Genomic DNA, 23,698 nt, shown 5'->3' with positions numbered 1-23,698 from the left:
AATACGTAGAACTATGAAAAGCAAACACTTAGGTCTTTCCAGAAGTTCTGAACCCTTCTTAATAAAATAGACTTACACAGAAGTCCACATCTGTTCTCTGAAGATGGGGAGTGAGAATGGACTCATTGGATTCATGTACTTTTATCCGTATGTCAGAACCCACTGTGAGTTCTCCCCTCAGAGCTTGGGTCTGGCAGAGACCGCCATTCTCCTCCCTGGTCATGTCACACTTGACTATTGCAGTCACTGGGAAAGCAAACTCATGAGCCTGGTCTCAGAGTGTGACTTCTTTGATGTTTGTGAAGATAAGAATGTCTGTTTCGAGGCTGAGTCATTCAGACTTCACAGCTGCAGACACTGGTGTAGATCTGACAGGAACAGACTGGCTCAAACATCCGTCTATCATCCGCTGAAACCCATCCAGGGCAGAGGCAGGGGTGCGCAAAAGCACAAATTGGCTTATTTTGATTAATTCTGAGATATGAAAAGTAAATATCTTAAATGAACTAAAGATTTTAAAAACATAAATGAAAATAAATGCTGAAAAAATCTACTCAAAATCTATTTAAGAGTGTCCCTGTCTACTTAGTTATACAAGTACTTATTTTAGCATGACTTTTTATGGTTAGTAGCACACTAGATATAAGAGGCTTCCAGCAGCCATGAGGATTGCAACAAGGTTTTGAGCCCAAGTAATAAACACTCAGCTGTGAGTGAATGCCTGTCATCCCTTCCTTCTTTTCTCTCAGGGGCTCTCTCCTCTCTGGAGCCCTTGGCTCTGGATGCACTGAGGATGACTCTGTTTTTGGACTTGTCTCAAAGCAACTTGAGAATTAAAGGAGTCTGTGAATGCATGGTCCAGGCAGACTCCCTGTGATTGAGCTAGGGCTGTGAGAGCCTACCCGCACTCCAAGGAGCCACTGGGCAGAAGAAGATACTGTGTGGAAAGAAAACAGTTTTTCCTAGAAGTGTATATTTCTGTATGCTTTTATTCTGAAAGAAAGCCCCAAGAATGGGTTAGCAGGTTGAAATGGGACATAGGAAGGGTGAAGGGAAGAGCTAAGCATATGGACTATGTGTTGGAGGAACCCACTTGGGATTAAGGATGAGGACAAGGCTCTGTCTCTCAACTCAGTTTTACTGAGGTGTGTGATGCATGACCCTGCACTACAAATTACTTGTCTCCCATTGCTCTGCTTTGCCCTTCTCTGTTCCTGGACCGCTGCCCCACTGGGGAATCTTACAGGCCTAGGAACCTGTTCCACTTCGTAGTCGCCACCCAATGTTCTTGTGTTGATGGATACAGTCTAGTAAGTGGCCACTCCAAGAAAGCATAGAGTTTCAAGGGTGCTGGTTTATAGCTGCAGAGGTGACACCTCCTCAGGAGCTGTGCTTCACTGACCACATGAGTGGGTGCCAGTGTACAGTGGTCAGTCTGACCACATGAGTGGATGCCAGTGTACAGTGGTCAGTCTGACCACATGAGTGGGTACCAGTGTACAGTGGTCAGTCTGACCACACCAGTGGGTGCCAGTGTACAGTGGTCAGTCTAACTACAAAGTGGATGCCAGTGTACAGTGGACAGTCTGACCACATCAATGGGTGTCAGTGGACAGTGGTCAGTCTGACCACACCAGTGGGTGCCAGTGGACAGTCTGACCACATCAATGGGTGCCAGTGGACAGTGGTCAGTCTGCCATCTTACAGCCTGTGCTCTGCTGACCGTGCTTTCTCTCCCGTAGCTGAAGTCAACACCATCAATGAGTACACAGAGACACTCCACCTGAGTCCCCACATCACCACAGAACTGGTGGTCCAGGGTGTGGAGAAGACACAGGAAGTGTGCGCACACTCCTGTGAGGAGCTGAGCAACATGATGAACGAGCTGTCTGGATTGCATGTCATGGTGAACCAGCTGAGCAAGAACCTGGAGACAGTGGTGAGCACACGGGAGATGGCAGAGCTGGCAAATGAGGGTAGGGGGAACAGATGGTAGCCTGTCAGGGAAGCCCTCCCAGCAGCCATCCAGTCAGCCTCCGAGGACTAATTCTTCACTCTTTCGGAGAATCTATGATTAGAAAATGGTATTAAGAGGCCATTCAGGTCAGACCCTTCAGGACCTGGTCTACCACAAAGTTGGTGGGAAGAAAACCTGAAATGCAAGAAACATTGCAAATAACAACACAGTCAGGGGACACAAGTTCCTCACAATAAAGCTGTGTTTCTGGGAAATACGTCTCCCAGAGAATAAAAGACGTCCGTGCAGAGGAAGATATTTTAGGAGAAGGGCAGAGTTTTGAGAGGAATAGTCTACAGGCTTGAGGAATGTCTCAGCCTTATTGTATTTAAGGCCAAACATGTGTGTCCCAAAGTGGGTGGAAGCAGGGGACAGAATTGCACACACCAGAGCGGGCATCTTGTGGCTTTGAAGAGGGAGGTGAGAGCTGTAGTCTCTCCTGGCTGCAGCTCACTGACACCCATAATATCATGAGAAGCAGAGAGGGCAGGGAGACCATCACACACACACTTCCTGCAAGCCTCCACTATGGCTCAGGGAGAAAGTCCCATGACAAGGCCTGTGCAGAGTGCCCTGTGGGGCTGTCTTTTGGGCAGAAGCTTCTCCTGTTTCTGTTTGCCTCTTAGTGAGGGTCCCTGGGTGGTATCCCTTAATTCATTACTGTGCCAGGAAGTACTCAGTGTACAGTGATGATCCTGGCTGACTTGACAGAAGACCTGGCTACAGAGCTCAGAAGAGACAGGGGCTGAGCACAGGGTCTGGCAGCTTCCCTACCACTGTAATGTAGTCCAGGTCCAACGTTACTGAATGTGAAATCAGAGGTCAAGGAAACGTGTGAGCCCTAAAGCTGTACAAAGCCACAGAGGTGGTGTGGTTTCTGTATTTGCTGTAGAGGGTTTGTGACACCCATCTGACTTCCAAGTTCAGACATTGCACCTTGGGTGAACCTACAGAGTTCTGAGATGGCCAAAGCAAAAACATACATGTTTAGTGGCATTTTGTGCAGATTTGTCTTGTGGCCGTCTTCTTCCCCCTTCCCCTGGTATAATGTCCAGGTGGCCGGTCTTGTGGCCGTCTTCTCCCTCGCTATCAGCTCATTGCACATCTTTCTCATCCTATCTGCTGAACGAAAGGAAGATGAGTGCATTCATAAACTGGCCTCTCCTTCCCTGAGCTCTGCCCACTGTGCACAATGGTGGTTTTTGAGGGGTTGAGCAGGCAGCGCTTCTGCATATCTGTGTGTTGGGTATTAGCTGTGAGCAGAGAAAAGGCAGCGAGGCTGAGACGTGTGTGTAGCTGAGTTCTGTGATACGGTCTTTGTTGCAGAAGTTCATGTGGATTGCAGTCCCATCTGCCTTTACCTGACCCTAGTATCCCAGGGCAAAGTTCCATCTACACCTGGAGGTTTCAAGGCTTGACCTAAGCTCGATGGAAGAGGACATTGAATTCTTGTCCTAACTCTCACCTCTGTTTCTAGTCCAATGACAACCAGTTCCTCTTGGAGCTCATTGGAGGCCCTATGAAGACCAGGAACATGTCAGCTTGCGTGCAGGAGGGCCGAATCTTTGCAGAAAACGAAACCTGGGTGGTAGACAGCTGTACCACGTGCACATGCAAGGTGAGTTTGGAAGATTGGTTCTTCTGGAGGCAGAAACGCCCTGCACAGGGTGGGCGTGTTCAAATTGACACATGCAGATCCTAAGGGCTGCCAATGACTAGCTCGCACACATGTACAGAAAATGTTTAGATACATGGAAGGCTCACCATGAGAGCCTTAGACATGGAAGTGAACACAAATGTAACTTAAATTGACCTCATTTTGCTGTGCATAAAGAAACCACAAGCCTGAGGGTGGGGTGGTGTGTCCAGCGTTGCCGCATGATGAGAAACAGTGAGAATCCAGCTGTATCAGCGCCTCGCTAGTGTGTGCTTGACCCCATTCATCTCTGACAGGGCTCCAGCGCTCACGGAGATATCCGGGAAGCCTGGTCATGATTGAGAAAATACAAATGTTCTAGTTTCTTCTCATTAATCCCTGTCCGTGTGTTGACCTCAGATGTCGGGGGATCTGGGAATAGTCACTCATTCTTCTTCTTTCCCACCCAGAGGGCTCAAATGCTGATGCCGTCATCTCTCTGTTCATGGCGGGAGGACACAATGTCAGTGCTCAGAGTCCCCTTGGGTCTGCTCAAGCCCTATATCTGAAGCAGGATTTGTAGACAGAAAAACCCCCATTTTTCTTGCTGATTTTTCCTCATCCAGATCCCGTGACAATGTCTGTTACATTACATAATTGTTTCCCAAATATTTTTCTGTTCCTTCAGAAATTTAAAACGGTGTGCCACCAAATCACTTGCTTGCCGGCGACTTGCGCCAACCCATCTTTCGTGGAAGGCGAGTGCTGCCCGACCTGTACTCACTGTAAGTCTCCGGTGGCGAGCATGCTGCGAGTCCTAGTGGTTGCATCTGTTTATTTGTTTTATGGTTTGAGCGGAGGAGGGTGAGGTTTGTGTTCCTAGAGGCAGGCAGTGGGGAAAGAGAAGAGGCGTGGTTGAGGCCCTCCTTTAACCACTAGCCAGTGGCCAGGAAGCCTTGAAGAACTCTAGAAATTAAATGTCTGCAGCTGTCCCATTCTGGCCCGTCCCAGACAAGGAGGCCCCTAGCGATACTGCACGGACCAAAGTCCCATGCCCAGGCCAAGAACAAGGCCCTGTGTCAGTAGCCGCTGTGATCAGAAGCTGCAGCTTGATCTGGGCTGAGTGAAGATTGGGCAGTTGCTGTGAAACCCACGGTCCAGTAAATAAACACAGAACCCAGAGACGGTTACTCAGTGGTGCACTCAAGTTACAGAGATATGGTCCAAGTTACACAGAACTGGACTATGGCGGAGCCAGTTCTGTGAAGTCTGACACTGTAGAGACAGAGCAGGGCTGGTGTCATGGAGTCCTGGAGACTCCGATGAACCCTAGAAGAGCCTGCACTGTCCTTGCTCGACTCAGCTCCACGGCTCACTCAGAAGCCCCTATGGTCTGTGGGTCCCTGTGCCTCTTCTCTGGATCTGGCCCCTGGGTGATGCTCACCTGTGGCTTCCCTGTCCTTCAGACCTCGCCATCATCCCTGAGTGTTCTGGGTTCCTCTGCTTGGGTTTTATCCTGGTCTTCCCTTCTGGTGTGTGTCTAGAATCTACTTGCTCAACACAGCAATGCTACTGCCACAGTACTGAGCGCCTGAGGCTGCTTCCCCTGTGTCAGTGAGGGCAAGAGTACAGCAGACACACTGGGTGCTCTGGCTGCCTGTGCTCAGTGTCGACCTTGCTGCTGCTCTTTCCTTCCTTTGTCCCCAGAGGGACTTCTAAAAGACCCCTGCTAAGAGACCCCTGCCAAGAGACTCCTGCCAAGAGACCCCTGCCAAGAGACCCCTGCTACAAGACCTACTGTGTAGTTTACCTTTAACTCAGGCCCCACCACACCATGTGCCTGTGAAAATTTTCTTCAAGAAAATTATCTTTTTATTGAATTTTCTTTCAAGTGTTTGGAAATAAATTATGCGATCTGTAATCTCAACCAATGGTTGACATGCTGTTACCTTATATGAGCCAACAAAACTAGGTAGAAATGACCTCTTGGAGGCTTTGAAAACGCTCCCTCTAGACATTCTCTGTGGGAGCCATCTCCTCGGCTCTGTGGACCAGCTTCCCTAAACACATCTAGACCACTCGCTCCTTAACACTCACTCGGTGTTCTTGTCCCTGTGCTGGACTCTGCCTTCTGAAGGAACTCAAACCCTTTTCCCAGGTGGTGGGTCTATGCCCATAGAATTTTCTTTTGGACGAGCCCCTTCCTGTTACAAAGTATCCAAAGCAGCCCCACATGGTTGCAGTGCCTGACTTCCCCAAGGTGTGTGAAGAGGGAGAACCCATCCTCAGGGACATGTGTGCTTTCTCCCTTAGCTTCAGAAAATGATGAGGGCTGGTCTCCGTGGGCAGAGTGGACGGAGTGTTCTGTCACCTGTGGCTCTGGGACCCAGCAGAGAGGCCGGTCTTGTGATGTCACCAGCAACACCTGCCTGGGCCCCTCCATTCAGACGAGGGCATGCAGCCTGGGCAAATGTGATACAAGAAGTGAGTGTGCCCCTGCCGTGCTCCAGGGTAGGGTGGATGGCTCTCCGTGTGGGTGTGCCAGCAACAGCTGTTTGCTGATGTCTGGAGGCCATGGCCGAGAGTCGCTTTCTTCTGGGTGACGGTGGTACTCTTTGGCCTGCCCTCTTTAGTGGAAACAGACTAGCTGGGAGGACAGATTTGGGGATCGCCTGGCCCCAGGTCACAGCCTGGGACAATGATCTCTTTGTGCTTCTGATGTCAGTCCGGCAGAATGGCGGCTGGAGTCACTGGTCACCCTGGTCTTCGTGCTCCGTGACTTGTGGTGTTGGCAATGTCACCCGCATACGTCTCTGCAACTCCCCAGTGCCCCAGATGGGTGGCAAGAACTGCAAGGGCAGTGGCCGGGAGACCAAGGCCTGCCAGGGTGCGCCGTGCCCAAGTAAGTCGGGGATATGGGGAGGGGTGATGTCCTGCCTGCCTGAGTGAGACAGGATGCTGTGACGGCTGCTGGCCATTAAACCAAAAGCCAGCAGAGTCTGAGCAGTGGGGGTGTGGCTACTCCTGCTCTGAGGACAGAGCCCATCACTGGGTCGCTGGATCCCCACCCTGATGGAGGAAGGTCATTGGTTAAAAAATAAAGAAACTGCTTGGCCCTGATAGGTTAAAACATAGGTGGGAGGAGTAAACAGAACAGAATACTGGGAGAAAGAGGAAGTGAGCTCAGAGGCCATGTTCCCCTCTCCCGGGCAGATGCGATGAAGCAAGCCGCCGGGTCAGACATGCTGAATCTTTCCCGGTAAGCCACCTTGTGGGCTACACAGATTATTAGAAATGGGCTAGTCCAGGTGCGAGAGTTAGCCAAGAAGAGGCTAGATATAATGGGCCAAGCAGTGTTTAAAAGAATACAATTTGTGTGTTGTTATTTTGGGTAAAGCTAGCCGGCGGCTAGGAGCCAGGCTGTGGGAAGAGGCCCGCAGCTCCTACAACACCACCCTGAACCCCTAGTGAGTCTGATGTCTCTGTACCAGGCACAGGTCAATCAGGTGAGCATGGATTGTCATCTGCAGAAAAATAAGCCAGCACTGTCAACCTGGACCTGGAGCAGGAAATCAGCAGGACAGGTCTCAGGACAGGGCTGTCCGGATCACAGCAAGTTCCAGCTTAGGGAATTCACAGCTTAGGATACCAGGACCTCCCCAGGGAGGCTGGGCTTCTGCAGTGTGTGGATGCGGGAGGTTTGCTTCCACACAACAGGTTTTCCACCCAGATCTTCACTGCCTGTCTGCCCAGTGCAATAAGAATCCGTCCCACAAAGTATTTCCTACCCCGGAGGCCTGGCTCTGTAAGGAAACTCAGGCTTCTGGCTGTGAAAGATTAGAAGGATTTTCTTTCAGAGGCAAAACAATCGATCAGCAATTGTATATCAATCCTGACTGTGGCCAGCCCCTCCCTTTTCACTCATACACTGGTTTTTTTCAACTATGTTGGAATAGCCAGGATATCAACTTCATCTTCCCTCTGCTTTTGCCAGCACAGGTAACACATCCAGCCCTCCATGCTCCTCTCAGCTACCTTTTCTGGTTCTCTCTACAGTTGATGGGCGTTGGAGCCCCTGGTCCCCTTGGTCGGCCTGCACAGTCACCTGTGCTGGAGGGATCCGTGAACGGACACGTGTTTGCAACAGCCCAGAACCCCAGTACGGTGGGAAGGACTGTGTGGGGGATGTGAAGGAACATCAAATGTGCAATAAGAGAAGCTGCCCCATTGGTGAGTCATAGGGCATAGGGCTTGTCTGCGTGTGTGTGTGTGTGTGTGTGTGTGTGTGTGTGTGTGTGTGCCCACATGTACAAATGTGTGTGGTATCTGGTCATATCCCTGTTCCCCATCCTCCATGCAGATGGATGCTTATCCAACCCATGTTTTCCTGGAGCCAAGTGCAACAGCTTCCCTGATGGGTCTTGGTCCTGTGGTTCCTGCCCAGTGGGCTTCCTGGGCAATGGCACCCACTGTGAGGACCTGGATGAGGTTGGTACCTTCACCTTGGGCGGCAGGGTATCCTGTGGAGATAATGAGAAAGGCTGACTTCTGTTTGTCTTCACAGTGTGCTGTGGTCACAGATATCTGCTTCTCAACCAACAAAGCTTCCCGCTGTGTCAATACCGACCCTGGCTTCCACTGTCTGCCTTGTCCCCCACGCTACAAGGGGAGCCAGCCCTTCGGGGTTGGCCTGGAGGCTGCACAGACAGAGAAACAAGTAAGTGCTGCTGGCCTTGCCTGTGTTTCTAAAGGCTTGAAAAAGTCAGACAAGTCTAGGCAAGTGGAGATGGGATAAAAAAGAGAAGGGGCAACATCGCTGAGAGATGGACAGAGACAGAGTTTATCTTATGAAAGCCTCTCTGTTCATCCGGGGCCTCTCCTACTGACATGTGGAATACATGTCTTCATGCAAAGGGCAGCAGTGACACCTTGGTCACCTCTGGGATGCTATAACAGAATGCCCAGGGTAGGGTAGGGATAAAGGAAAGGCACGGTTTATCACAATTTTGGAGACTGGAAATCCCAGACTGAAGACCAGGCATCTAGTTCAGGTGTCTGTGCTGTCATCACCTGGTAGAAGCCAGAGAGAGAGAGAAAGAGAGAGAGAGAGAGAGAGAGAGAGAGAGACTCAGCATTGACATGCTGAAGTGGCAGGATCCTGACAACTATACACCTCCAAAGAGACTTCACTCTTCACTTCCTGAAGCCACTACACTGATAGAGATTCTTAGCAAATCCGTGATGAGCAGTATCACATGGTAAGCTCAGAAATGATATTTATCTGGCTCAGATAACCACTATAAAATACTCAAGTCTTCTCCCTGAGAGATCCAAATCAGTACTTTAAGAACCCAGCATGATGCCCTACTCTCCATGTCCCTCACAATGAGACTCTTGCCATTCTCAGGGGTACCCATCGTCACCTTCTTTCCTCGTGCGCCCTCTTTGTAGCTCTTACTACTCTCTGCTTTGCAGGTGTGTGAGCCGGAAAACCCGTGCAAGGACAAGACTCACAACTGCCACAAGCATGCAGAGTGTATCTACTTGGGCCACTTCAGTGACCCCATGTACAAATGTGAGTGCCAGACTGGCTATGCCGGCGACGGGCTCATCTGTGGGGAGGACTCAGACCTGGATGGCTGGCCCAACAACAACCTGGTGTGTGCCACCAATGCCACCTACCATTGCATCAAGGTGAGACTCACATCATCTCAGGCCAAGAGCTAGGACTGTGTGCTTTAGTCCTCCCTTAAGTCGGTGCCAGGACTCCATGCCTCAATGGCTCTTCATTGGTGTAGGGTCTGCTCCCCATCCTCTTCATCAGTGAAGGGTCTGCTCCCCATCCTCTTCATCAGTGAAGGGTCTGCTCCCCATCCTCTTCATCAGTGAAGGGTCTGCCCCTCAGTCCTCTTCAGCCAGTGTAAAGGTCTACCCTCAGTCTCTCTTCAGTGGGTCACTGCCAGGAAAGACTGGGCCAATCTGGGAGCAATGATCTAAACAGTGAGAAACTACTACTCCACATGAACCTCCTGCTCTGAGACTGGGCCGTGTTAGCCCTACATGTGTTCCTACAACTGCAGGCATGAAGAGAGCTTGGGTCTGATGTACGGAGAGCACACGGGTCCACCTCAAACACTGAACACAGAGATCTCTCCCTTCGTTTTCTTTTCATTCCAGGGATGGTTAGGGAAAGCAGCACATACTCATGGTGCTCGTTGCTGATTCCTAGGCCCATCAGCAGTGAGTGGACTTGATGAGTCCACGCCTATCCCCAGAGTGTGAGGCTGAAATGACCCCAACAAGTTATCCTGCTTGGGATCACTTGGCAAGATCCCATCAAATGTCTTTCTTTACAAAGACACACGCGTGCCAGGGTATAGGCCTGTTTGGGGAGTCAGAGTTTGATCAAGCACATGAGAGGTTAGTACAGGTTGGGCCTCTGTAACTTCACAAGTGTAGGTGCTGCAAGGCTTCTCATTGAAGAGTCATTTAAAAACTTAATTATATGCATAAACTCTCCTTTTATGTTTAAAGTGACAAAGTCATAGTGCAGGAATTTCTTTCTTTATAACCACTGAGTGAAGATGGAAAGAATTGGCTAACAAAGCAAGACTGTCACAGAAACAAGCCAGAGATTTACACACACACACACACACACACACACACACACACACACACACACACACTGAAATGAATCTCAGAACACACAGTGTGTTTCCTTCAGTCTGTGGTACCATGGTGATTTGTTTGTAAAACATTTGCAGAATCTTAAGCAGCAATATAATCATTTCATAGAGGACCTGTCACAGACACAGACACACATAATGCATGTGCACACATACACAAACACACATGCATACACACACCATGTATGTACACACACACACACACACACACACACACACACACACACACAAAGGCACGATGTGGTTGAAGCCAACACTGCACTTCCCTGCACCACTCTCCCTTAGTCCCTCAGTTGGGTCCATGGCTCAGGTTCAGGTAACATAACAGTGGACGCAGCTGTCACACGTTCATCAACTGTGGAATGGAGTTTGCCTTGCCTTCTTCTAAGCATCTGTTCAATGCAGGAATTGCAAACCTTGCACCATGTATGAGGAGGCTTCTTCCTTTGAGGCCTGCCTGCCACTGAGGGTCGAGCGTGCATAGACACTAAGGCACCTGGTTCGTTGGCTACGGCTGTGGGAAGGAACTGGACTCCAAGCATTTGCTATTCTGCCTCCCCTGGGCAGGCACCCTTCACCCTCCTCTCTTCTCCCAGGTGTCTGATCCCTTCCTGGAGGTCCTGGGCTCAGAACAGGGCTCCTTTTGTCTGTTCGTGTGCAGAAGCCACATAATTCCCAGGGTAGGACTTAAAAGAACAGCACACGTCCAGGCCAGCTGGCTCTGGCCCCCGTCCTGCGTTTATCTGAGGACTTGTATCAGATATTTATATCCTTGGTTTCATGAGTCTTGCTTTGTCTTCCCTGTTTTGGAAAGAAAGCCACTTTGGAATGCTTTCATGGTGATTATTCCTCTCCGAATTACAGGACAACTGCCCCAAACTGCCAAATTCTGGGCAGGAGGATTTTGATAAGGATGGGATCGGAGATGCTTGTGATGAGGACGATGACAATGACGGCGTGAGCGATGAGAAGGTAGGATAGATGCTGCTCTCAGACAGACACTCAGCTGCTCTCAGACAGACACTCAGCTGCTCTCACTCAGCTGTTGGAAGAGACCAGGCCCCTGCACCAACAGTGCCCCCAAGGCTGGTCTACTGACACATATCCCAGAGGTTACCCGTAGAGAAAGTTGTCTCTGCAAATGCTGATTGGCTAGTGTAAAACTCAGTGACGTCACTTTCCTTAATTGCATCAAAGACCTTATTAGCTTCCTTTCCTTCTGCTGAGCTGTGCTTGAGGCAAGCGATGAGTGTTACAAGCAGAAGGTTTAACATGTGACTCCCGCAGCTCCCTGAGGATGGGCTCTCTGTGGGGAAATCCGGGGCTCTCCATGCCTCACCCATCCGTCCGTCCAGTCACCCACTATCCCGTCCATTTGACTTCCCTGTGAAAACAGATGAAATGACCCCTTTGCAACAGGAGAGCTTAACACTTACGGGACAGGCCAGCTGTGTATGTAACCGCAAAGTCACATGATGTTGAAAAGGTGCCCACGGAGGGAGGGCTAACTGGCTGGCTTCCTTTGCTTCCTTGTTGCTTGTCCCCTAAGTACTGAACTGACTTATGGTCATCTGGTATATGTCCTGTGCTCTTCCTGATGTCTTTTTCTGGTGTTTTTAGGATAATTGCCAGCTCCTCTTTAATCCCCGTCAACTGGACTACGACAAGGATGAGGTTGGAGACCGCTGTGACAATTGTCCCTATGTGCACAACCCAGCACAGATCGACACGGACAACAACGGCGAAGGGGACGCCTGCTCTGTGGACATTGACGGGGACGGTCAGTAGCTCTGCTTATCTTAGTGACTCATAAGTGAGTCAGCACCTTGTGTACGCAGGTTCACAGCCACAAATCAGCTAAACATGGAGCGTTGACAAAGAGATCACATCTAATGAGCGTGTACAGACTTAAAGTTTATTTATGTGCGTCCGAGGGTATGCGGAGGGGGAGGGTGCTGCCCTGTGCCCGTGGGAGTCAGAAAACAACTTTCACGGGTTGGTTCTCTCTTTCCACCTCCTTGAGACAGGATCTGTCTGGTTTCTGTTTCACTCAACTCCAGATAAGCTCCTCTGGGAACAGTCAGGTGATGTTTCTGTGTCTTCTGCTCATCTTGCCCTTGAGGTGCTGGGATTACAATGTTCACTGATGCTCAGCTGCATCTGATTTTTGTTTGTCTGTTTTGTTTTGATGTTGAGTTCTGAGGATTGAACTTGGGTTATCAGGCTTGTCTTGCAAGCACTTTTACTCACCCAGGCTTCTTACTACCTGCTAGATCTTTATCTTATCCTTAAACAAAAGGTTGTACCTAGATTGCTTGCAAACATCACACCATTCTGTATAATGGGTTTGGACATCTGGATTTTGGCATCTTTGTAGGTCCTGATAACAGCCCTCTATGTACACCAGGGCAACTGCATTCACAATTCTGAACTTGTTGCAAGAGCTCAACTTTATCGCTACTGTATAAAATTGATTTCTTAAATAGCTTGCCTTCTCCCACAAGCCTCAGGCCCATTCTCAGAAAACCACAATTTCCCGCATCCTCTTCCCTTGATGCCAGTTCCACAACTGCTTCTCCATATTCTTTTTCCAGAATCTTCTACAGTGAATGCTCCATCTAAAACATATAAGACCTGCACTTAAACCTCACCCTGCTCTGAGAAAGGTCTGAGGAGAGCTGTTGTCTCACTTCTATCCCTTTTTATTAGTGGTATTTATTGGTTAGGTCTGAGTACAGAATCTGGCTCCCTAGACAGGTAGGGTGATATGTATGTCCCCCGAGAGCTCTGGCATCACTGTGGGCTGACATTTTACCCTGAGACTCCGTGGCCCCATGAAAGAGCCCAGGGAACTGCTGTATGGCCCCAGGAATCTACACTCCTATCTCACAGTGTCGCTGTAGAGGCAGGAGACACTCAGAGCACTGCTCGGCTCAGCTTCTCCGTGTGCCCTATGAGTCTCACCCCTCCTCATCCTTTCCCAGCCTCGAGTTTCTTCATCCACTTTGACTCACTCTACCCTCTTATTTGGAGCCATCTTAAAGCTTGAGTTCTTGTAGAACTTTCCAGTGAGCTTCTACATCCAGCCTCACCCTCAGGACAGTCTGAGCCACTCCGCCTTCTCAGAGCTCAGTGCGGTCATCAGGTTCTTCCTTCTGTCCTGATGTCGGTTAATGCATCTGTTACGCTGACTGGAGTCTCAGGTTCTTAGACCCTGTCCGTTTGCCTTCAGTTCCTCCCCAGATGTCCTCCCCTTGCTTGTGAGGCAAGGCCAGTGTCCAGGGTCCCTTCTTTCTGATTTGCTAGTTATGACCCTTCACTTTGCCACCGTATCTTTTTAAGATTATTATTGTTTCTCCAGTATTGGTGGACTGTGTTATCTATTTCCAGATTTCTAAGACTCTGGCCACTCTATCTCCACCACGGCTTCTCTCCTGCTGTGTGTGGATGAGAAGGCATCACCCAGAGCCTGCTATTAGCACAGACATTCTGAGCTCTAAGTGGGGTGGCCAAGGCAGCAAGCGCAGAGACAAGCCGCACTCACCCTCCTCTGGTTGAACAGCATCACCCCAGAGAATTACAACACTAGCTATATTTTAGGCTAAGAGAATTTGTGTGTGTGTGTGTGTGTTTGAGACATCATCTCACTGGAAAGTTGAATTTTAATGGAAACTCTACCATGTACTCTTCCCTGAATCTAATAATCTTTACATTTTTGCCATTTTTTCTTAGTGAAAATTTGTCTGTATCTTATGATGGGAAAATGACGTGTCTTCTCTAGACTCAGGGTGTTACTACTTTTCTCTTCTGTCCACAGATGTTTTCAATGAGAGAGACAACTGCCCCTACGTCTACAACACTGACCAGAGAGACACGGACGGGGATGGCGTGGGCGACCATTGTGACAATTGCCCCCTGATGCACAACCCAGACCAGGTGATGGAACATCTCTAAACGGGGCTCTGTGAGCCTCAGCTGCTGCCTTGAGATTGGTCTTTGAGGTCGACTGGCATCTCAGGGCAGGGTGTGCCATATCCTCAAACAGTTTCAGAAAGATGCTTCTGTGTGGTTCTCATCTGCTCTGCCAAGATGACAGCATAGATTTTTCTATAATCTCAGCTGGAACCTCTTACCAAGCCCACACCTAAGCATGTTGTATCTAGGTGGCCACAGGCCAAGTGGCTTTTCGTCACTGTCTGGGGGGATATTTGTCTCCATGGTTACTCTGAGGCAAACTCAGAACCAGCTACATTTCCAGGCTGGCTGTTGGAAGGGACAAGGAGAATGTGACCTAGAAATACGGTCTGCAGAGCGTACAGCAACAAATGCTGGGGGAAATGATACCAGGGACAGTTGCACGGCAGTTAACTATAAGTCCCTGATAGGATGGGGCACAGGAAGGAGAATCTGAACCCAAGGGTCTGGGATTTCAGGCTCTGTTCTGTGTAAGCGAGCCAAAACACCCCATTTTTGCACCCTGCCCCCAGTACTGTCCTATAACCCAATGGGGTGGGTCTCTGATCTGGCACCTAGCCTTCAATGACTTCCTCAGGGATATTCTTGGTGTTCACTTCCTGCTCTACCCTCCAGACGGATATGGACAATGACCTTGTTGGAGATCAGTGTGACAACAATGAGGACATCGATGATGATGGTCACCAGAACAACCAGGACAACTGCCCATACATCTCCAACTCCAACCAGGCCGACCACGACAATGATGGCAAGGGTGATGCTTGCGACCCTGATGATGACAACGATGGTATTCCAGATGACAGGGACAACTGCAGGCTTGTCTTCAACCCAGACCAGGAAGACTCAGATGGTAGGGGCCTTCCTCAGCTCATACGTGTGTTGCAAACTGCGTGAACAGTCCTACAGAGGTAGACCTGCTTCTCTGTTTACAAGCCACTTTAAAAGTCAGAAGGATGGCTGTCTTAGTATGCTGGCCACAGGGATGGCTGGTTTTCTGTCCAGTATACTTGGTAGTTTCAGCTTCTTCTGGTGTGTTTAATATTCTACCAATGACAGAGGAGAAGTGTGCTTGTACGTGCCATGATGAGGAACCCTCTCAATAATTTTGTACTTCTGAAAACCTTTGGGAGCCACTTAGAAAGAAATAAGGTTCGCGTATGCAGCCTGTGACAGAATGGGGGATTTATTGTTTTGAATCTAGTAACTAAAATAGGGCAAGTGGAAGTGGACGTTCTTGTGTAAACCGCTAGTCTGTAACTGTGCAAGTTCTGGAGGAAGTCACTACAATCCTAAATAACAAAGCACACAGCTCTGCTTGCTGGTTGGCTGGCCATGAACTCCCTCCCAATGGCCAGAATGATCCAAGCTCTATTTGGAAGACACTTATCCTGAACAAATGGAGACCAGGAGCCCTGGGGTGTTGAGCCAATCTGACTCAGAAGCACGTGAGAAAGGCCTGGCCAAGGCCCAAGGGCAGCTCCAGGATCCTCCCTGCATGGGAAACAGCTTTTAGCAGAAAGTTTCCAGCTTGATACAGACACCAGTGCAAGCAGGGGTGGGGTGGGTGAGATCTGGGCTCATCAGGAAGGGGATTGGGAAGGAGGAGAGGTTGACATACTTAGGCTGACATTTTTAATACTTTTGAGACGCCATCACTGAGACTAGGGATGCGGCTTAATTGATAAAGAACTTGCCTAGCATACATGAAACTCAGTACTATATATACAAAGCATATCAGTGAGTACCTATAACTCAGGAGGTAGAAGTAGGAGGACCAGAAGTTCAAAGTCATCCTTGAGGTAAGCCCTACAGAGGCCCCCCCTCCCTGTCTCAAGAAAAGGAAATGCCTGTACACCTAGTTATGTGTGTCACATGACAGGGGAGGATGTGGCAGTGGATACAGAACTGGAAACTAGTTTGAAGAGTGGGGGAATGAAGATATCAATCTTAATACCAAATATGGTTTCTTTTCTTCCTTTTGAAATAAGAGGTCACAGCAGCATGCCTGTTTACCCCACTGCCTCTGCCTGTGGGCATCTCACTGTGGCCAACGGTGGGGCAGCTGTGAGGTCACACACATGACCTATCCACCTTTGCAGACCAACCTCTCTGGGCCCAATCTCCCTAGGGAAAGTCATGTGTGCTGCAAAGGTTCTATTTTAAATGCCAAATAAATTAAAATGGCTCCAGTTATTAAGAACGACAGCGAGAGACAAACAGCCTCCTCTGAGTGAGAGGGAGCAGAGCTCTTGCAAGGGCCTTGCCGTGCTATTGTTGGCTTCAGGGTTTGCTGTGATGATGTTTTAAAAAGCACCTCTGGGATTATTTGCTTTACAAACTCAGTGCTTAAGGAGGCAGTTGGTTTTCAATCCATAGATACCTGCAGGATGCTCAGCCACAGACCTTAGGGACCCAAAGGTCTCTGATTATGAGAAGCAAGTGCAAAGCACTCACCTTTGCCCCCGTGTCTGTTTCTTTCTTATCCACAGGTGACGGCCGAGGTGATATTTGTAAAGATGACTTTGACAATGACAACGTCCCAGATATTGATGACGTGTGTCCTGAGAACAATGCTATCACTGAGACAGACTTCAGGAACTTCCAGATGGTCCCTCTGGATCCCAAGGGAACCACTCAAATAGATCCCAACTGGGTGATCCGTCACCAAGGCAAAGAGCTGGTGCAAACAGCAAACTCGGACCCTGGCATTGCTGTAGGTGAGTCTGAGATCCCAAGTGAGGTGATGCTGTTGAGTGGCCAAGTGAGGCCATGTGGACAGGATTCAGGATAATTTTCCTGGTAGTCTTACCCTGTCTTGGTATGTAGAACAGCCTCCCTTAAAAACCTGGGAAGGGGCTCTGGGAAAGAGCAGGTTTGCCCCTCAGGTCTATGGAGCTGGTGTTCAATAAGCTAGTTCATATTATGGACTCTCTGAAATGGTACACAACACAGTGGAGCCTGTGTTCTGGAGCCCAGCAGGCTATTGGTTGGGTCACAAGTCCTGTAGCTTTTGCTAATCTCTCAGTGATGAGCATGCGGCAGAGCCAATCTAAGCTCTTTAGACCCACGTTTCTGTGACATGGGCCCCTGAGGGGTCCCTGAAGTGCTTTTCCCTGGGCCTCCAAACCATGCCTATTTCCTCCGTATCCAGGTTTTGATGAGTTTGGGTCTGTGGACTTCAGTGGCACATTCTATGTCAACACTGACCGGGATGATGACTACGCTGGCTTCGTCTTCGGCTATCAGTCAAGCAGCCGCTTCTATGTGGTGATGTGGAAACAGGTCACCCAGACCTATTGGGAAGACAAGCCCAGTCGCGCTTACGGCTACTCTGGTGTATCCCTCAAAGTGGTGAACTCCACGACCGGCACCGGTGAACATCTAAGGAATGCCCTGTGGCACACAGGAAACACAGAAGGCCAGGTAAGGGACTGAGCAGTTGATGACCTCTTCCGTATAGACCCTTCACTCTCTTTAATTTTAACTTTTTTTTTTTTTTTTTTTTTTTTTTTTTTTTTTTTTTTGCTTTTTTAAGACAGGGTTTCTCTGTGGCTTTGAAGCCTGTCCTGGAACTCGCTCTGTAGACCAGGCTGGTCTCGAACTCACAGAGATCCGCCTGCCTCTGCCTCCCAAGTGCTGGGATTAAAGGCGTGCGCCACCATCGCCCGCTCTCTTTAATTTTAAATGATGCTCTTGGTTCATTTTTAATCAAGTAGAAATCTTTTTAATAGTTGACATTGAATGCCTACTGTATTAAACACAGAATGCCCAGTCTTCCTGTCAACAAAGCTGACAAGACTGAACACATGTTCATTCTCTTATAGAGACAGGACTCGAAAGTGTGAGTGTTCTGTTCATAGTGTCACACCCAAGAAAAGAAGATCTGAATTCAGATCCATACCTGTCTGGGCCAAGTGTTGGTGCTCTTAGTGCTAGCTTCAGCACACTATGCAGTGGATTTAGGAGCAGGCTGTAGTGCCCCACAGGTGTGCACAGTAGGGTAGATGATATACAGTGTTTGAAGATATAGTGTATAAAACAGAATATACAAGAGGAGTAGTGAAGCAAGTAGGGCATTGCTTTTCACAGTCCAGTTGTAGGGGAGAGAAGAATGGTAGAGAGGCATGTATCTCATCCTTCAACAACAATGCTGTTCTACAGGTGCGCACGCTATGGCACGACCCCAAAAACATTGGCTGGAAAGACTACACTGCCTACAGGTGGCACCTGATTCACAGGCCCAAGACAGGCTACATGAGGTAAGGGCAGTTGTACATTTCTCTTCAGTGGTAGGTCCCTCAGGACTTTCTTCCCATTGGATGAGCTAATCTTCCTTTCTTGTAAATAACCAGTCTGCTTTTTCCATTGGATGGCTAGATGGCTTTTACAATTGATGGGTAGTCTGCTTCCCATTGGACAGACAGATTGTTTTCCCATTGAATGGACAATCTACCTTCTTTTTCTTCCTTCCCATTGGAGATTACAAATAGATAACTGAGTCATAAAGAACTCTTTTAAATTCTTCTCTGGATTCCTCAGTTTTAAATGTCTTTTCTCATCTCTCATGCATTCTTACTACACATCAGTTACTTTAAAATCTTTAAAGAAATCTGTGTCTTAAGATACTTGTTGGGTGGTGTGAAGCCCACTCCACATCCATCTGGATGAAATCCAGAACTTTGTACATGATAAGCAAATGTTCTGCCAATGAGCCAGAGCCCTGTTGGCTGTCTGGTGTTTGCAGATACTTGAGGGTCTGGGAAGGTGAGGTGTAAACTCGTGTGCAGGGTGTGATGTCCCTGCAAAGGGGATCCCATTGCCATGTGCTCCATTAGGGAATTCTGTGACATCACTTCACACTCTGGGCTAGGAAGATAGAGTCCTGTCGCTACTTTCAGACAGCTCTTCCAATGGGACAAAAATGAGATTAGGGATCTTCAAAAAAATGAAAGCCAAGGAGAAGGCCTGTCTCTAAGGAAGAGAAACAGGCAGCCACCATCTTCCTGTCTCTAAGGAAGAGAAACAGGCACCCATCTCCTACAGGCAATCAGGAGCCAGCCTTCACTCACTCTGTACACTGCCTTGGCTCTTAAAGGCAACCTAATGCAAACCTGGGTGATTAGTCTCTCTCTCTCTCTCTCTCTCTCTCTCTCTCTCTCTCTCTCTCTCTCTCTCTCCCCTCTCTCATATACATACACAAAGGACAAAGGGTACAACAGCTTTGCCTGTGAGAAGAAATGGTCTCTTCAGCCCCTGCTTCCTGATAGGACTTGGTGTTCCCACAAGGAAAGTAAGCTCAGCCCAGTTGCTAAAACCCTGAGGAAAGTATGGGGCTATAGATCCTCTGGGTTGGTCTGGGTCAGCTCAGTCAGTGGTAGAGCAGAGAACTCTTGGTCAGCATTCACAAGGTCATGCTTTCATCTTTAGCACCAAGCAGGGAGACCAAACTCCTCTTGATCAACAGCTGCCATCCAGAACCAACCACTAGCCTCTCCAGAGAATGTGCTGCCAAGTTCATGTTCTCTTTTATCCTTCACTTTCTTACCTTAGAGTCTTGGTGCATGAAGGAAAGCAGGTCATGGCTGATTCAGGACCAATCTATGATAAAACCTATGCTGGTGGAAGGCTCGGCCTGTTTGTCTTCTCCCAAGAAATGGTCTACTTCTCGGACCTCAAGTATGAATGCAGAGGTGAGTGCAGGTTCTCAACAGGGAATGGTCCCACAGGACCGGGGTGGGACTGACATCCACTTTTCTGTCTACAGAGGCTTCATTCCATGGAAATGAATGATGACTTACAGTTTCTGCCCTTGTAGCAAAGATGTAGTTTAGGCAACTTACATCCCCCTGCTCTATTTCTCTGTTTTTCTTTGTTTTTTGTTTTTTGTCTTATATTGAATCTGAAGGTCTTTGGTAAGACAAATACTTTCTGATAGTTCACAGGTCATCTGCCACTATGCTGATCCTGTAGCTTCCTGTTTCCATACTCTCTGAGTTCCTAGGGGCATTTTAGAATATTATCTTTACTGAAAATTGCAAGAAGAAAAGAAAGGAAGAAGGAAAAGGAGAATGGAGGAGGGGAAGAGAGATAGAAGGAAGAAGTGAGGGAAGGAAGGAGTCTAATTCTTAGTTATACTGCTAGAAATGTATTTATCTGAACCAAAAGATAAGCCTGAAAGCAAACTTGACTCCAGTCTAGTGTACTGACAGGCCTACAGAGCAGATCAGGAAAGTTCAGGAATATTCCTCAGTGCTCACACCTTGAAAATAATACACAAATAAAAGAGAAGTAAAGACAAGACCATATTACCTCTTCTTCTACCGAAGGTCCTTTTCTTATGATAAGATTCCATTGAAGATATTTTTTTTAATGTATCTAATCATTAATCTATCCATCTATGTCCCCATCCTTCAAAACATCTATTTTACCTCTCCAAACATGCATCCATCTTTCTATCATCCCATCCGTCCGCTCATCTCCCATCTACTCATCCATCCACACAGCTAACAGTCTGTCCTACCCATCAACTTTCCGTATACCTATTAATACGATGATAGTTGAAGTTATCAGTAAACAGATGAATGGGAGCCTGAGGCAGGACAATTGCTTCATTTGAGGCCAGTTTGAGTGACATAGCAAGTTCTAGGATAACCTGGGCTACAGGTATGAGATGAACAAATAAAGGAACATAATAAAATACCCCTGGTCATTCCTTCCTAATCCCATTGCTCCTTCTCTTCCAGATGTCTAGAGAGAAAGGCTGCATTCCATCAATGTGCTACAAACACTGTTTACGAGACACGTCGGTCCATCTTGGTACTTGCAGCTTTTCTCTCTTTCAGCATTTTCTGTTTCTTGACCTTAACTGAGTGGATCTTCACCTCCTGCATCAGCACCAAGTCCAAGTGCCTTCAAATGACAAACATCAAGGGAACTGCAAGATGAGCATCTGGCCCGCTGCTGGAAAACAGTTTGATGAGAAATGAGACTCACCACGGAGTGGAAACTTAGTGTGTTGTTGCATTGTCTTTTCCTATCTGTTTAAACAGAATGACGTTTACATGTAAAATGTAATTACTTGCAGTATTTATGTGTATATGGAGTTGAAGGGAATATTGTGTATAAGTCATTCTCATAAATTAAGCATGAAAACTATTGCTCACCTACTTTCAGTGCTTAATGTTGTCACTGTTCTTGGATTTGTGCTGTTCAGCAACACACCAATCCTGTAAGGGCAATTCTAAAGAAAGATCGGGTGAGTGTGGCTGCAGTAAGGAAAAGGTCAGAAGACAGTCACATGACTGTGGCCCCTTGTCTAGTGATATTAAACACTGACTAATCAGAACGTAGACACTGATTGGAAAATTAGATGAAAATCCCTTTTTATTCCTCTTGGTTCACAGTTAACAACTGACTTGATGAAGACAAAGAAGGTGTATTACTACAAAAGGGAATCTTTCAGGGTTTCTCAGAGCTTTCAGAGGCAAGCACCTCCTGGGCTTTGTGGAGAGCCTCCTTGGCTGGGAGTCATGGAGCTCTCTGCACACTGACTGCTAGGATCTCTGACTGGGCATCCTTTCCTGTTCCTACTACTAGGAAACAGACTAGAAGATAAATTTGCAAATGCATTTTGGTACCCTACTCCTAGTCTAGACTTTGGAATGATACAAAAGTTGCTTTTGTCTAATTTGGTAAGATATTTAATTAAGGTTCCAGGTACAACTGTTGTGTTAATATTTATTAAATGAATTTGGAATGTAGCTCCATTCATGAATAACTTATTTTAAATATGCAAGGCAACAAATATGTAGTGTAATTTCTAGAAATAAGCATATGACAAGGATATAATGATATAATGATCCACTTACCAAAATATCTGCTGGTTGAAATACAAAGCTCCATGTCATGATAAAATAGAACCCTAATACACACAGTTACCAATGATTTTAATTCAATTCATTTTACTGTTATCTATTTGTTGTATATAGGTTCTTTTTATTTTAATACTGAAGAAAACATTCTCCTCCCCGCAGACACACCCATTAATCAGTCACAACACAACAGACATGCTAGGTTGGTTTTATTGTCTTGCTTTAAGTTGCATGATCTCCCAGCAGGAAGTATGGTCTCTCTCACTCCACATGAGTTCAGTGGAGGTACATCTTGTTTCTCTTTAGTGTGGGTAGAGAATGATCCCTTTTTTTGGGAAAGGCAGTCACATTTCTAAGTCAGATAGAAAGAATCCATGCTTAGATTCTGAGCTTCCACAGTTCATCTTAACACAATTATTTGTGCTGGTGTCTTTGAGGGTGAGTTTCCTCTGTGTTTTGTTACCCTGCACTCTTTGCTTTCTGTGGAACTGTATTTCCAAGGCCAACATGAGACTTCTAACTGTGAGGGTGTGGAGAACATTTAGGCTTTCCCTTGGGCATTTGGTTGAATGGTACAAGGTGGTGGGGAAGATGTGAATACGTTCAGTGTGCCATATTATTTTTGTAAATTATTTATGTAGTTTAAAAAGAACAAAAGCTTCTCATATACGTTAATGAAACATTGTTTTTGCCAAAGACTGTAAATATTTATTTATTTGTTTATTGGGTCAAATTTTCACCACTGAAACCCTACGTTTAGCTAGAGCTTCATTTTTCTACTGAAGATTAACAACAGCAAATAAATTATAAAAAGGTTTCTATCAGTGAATCTCTTTCCCTTCTTTAAAAAGAATTAGCGGGATTCCTTCTGGAAAGGGTCTGGGAATTTTACCTAGGGAGAACGACTGGCATTTTGTTCCTTGGAACTGGAAGAAGTGGTGTCTTCTGGCTGCAACATTTTCTAGTATGCATGTAGGTTCAAGGCTCAAAGCAGTTGTCTTTGACACAGGTCCTCTTTCCGCTGAAGGCCCTGGTATGCACATGACCCTGGCTGCTGGTTCCCCTTGTCAGACAGGAACAGAACCTCTCAGTGAAAAGCTAGGCTCCCCTTACCCTACTGATTCCATGTAGAAGAAGGAGCAAAGATCAGACAGCACATGGCAAAGCATGGTCTGGTATAGGGAAGGGGAGACCACAGCCCTGCAGCATGGGAGATTTGGCAAGGTTTATGGACATGATGGTAGCATTACGCAAATGGAGACACAAGAGACAAACAGAGGTAGAAGAGAAATAGGTGGGGGTCAGAAACAGACAGAGTGGGTGTCTTTGCCTGTAGTAGTGGGTCTGACCGTGAGTGATGAGGATCCACACTCTCTGTGGTGACATGATCCGAGTGAAGCCCCTGGATTGATCAAATAGAGCTGGTGGACTTGCACCCATAAGTATAGAGAGAAATGTTGGACATGCATACATCCATAAACAAGACTTTGAAAAGCTAAGAACCACAGCGGTA

General features: G+C 47.5%; 1 protein-coding gene across 1 annotated transcript in view; it reads left to right on the top strand.

Annotated features, from left to right (window-relative positions):
* The window catches only part of Thbs2 (thrombospondin 2), a 28,670-nt gene extending 5,661 nt beyond the window's left edge, over positions 1-23,009 (top strand). Inside the window, exons 5-22 of the mRNA XM_075951449.1 lie at positions 1,743-1,939; positions 3,495-3,635; positions 4,342-4,438; positions 5,967-6,137; positions 6,379-6,555; positions 7,710-7,883; positions 8,014-8,141; positions 8,218-8,370; positions 9,129-9,347; positions 11,204-11,311; positions 11,960-12,119; positions 14,157-14,275; positions 14,930-15,164; positions 16,804-17,031; positions 17,466-17,737; positions 18,476-18,573; positions 19,865-20,004; positions 21,058-23,009. Of these exons, the coding sequence (XP_075807564.1) occupies positions 1,743-1,939; positions 3,495-3,635; positions 4,342-4,438; positions 5,967-6,137; positions 6,379-6,555; positions 7,710-7,883; positions 8,014-8,141; positions 8,218-8,370; positions 9,129-9,347; positions 11,204-11,311; positions 11,960-12,119; positions 14,157-14,275; positions 14,930-15,164; positions 16,804-17,031; positions 17,466-17,737; positions 18,476-18,573; positions 19,865-20,004; positions 21,058-21,065 (2,825 nt within the window). The 3' untranslated portion in view covers positions 21,066-23,009. The remainder of the gene's footprint in view (positions 1-1,742; positions 1,940-3,494; positions 3,636-4,341; positions 4,439-5,966; positions 6,138-6,378; positions 6,556-7,709; positions 7,884-8,013; positions 8,142-8,217; positions 8,371-9,128; positions 9,348-11,203; positions 11,312-11,959; positions 12,120-14,156; positions 14,276-14,929; positions 15,165-16,803; positions 17,032-17,465; positions 17,738-18,475; positions 18,574-19,864; positions 20,005-21,057) is intronic.
* Positions 23,010-23,698: the final 689 nt, after the last annotated feature.

This window comes from Microtus pennsylvanicus, chromosome 1 (assembly GCF_037038515.1).
Source record: "Microtus pennsylvanicus isolate mMicPen1 chromosome 1, mMicPen1.hap1, whole genome shotgun sequence".
NCBI lineage: Eukaryota > Metazoa > Chordata > Mammalia > Rodentia > Cricetidae > Microtus > Microtus pennsylvanicus.
This window is presented reverse-complemented; position numbering and strand designations above follow the sequence as displayed.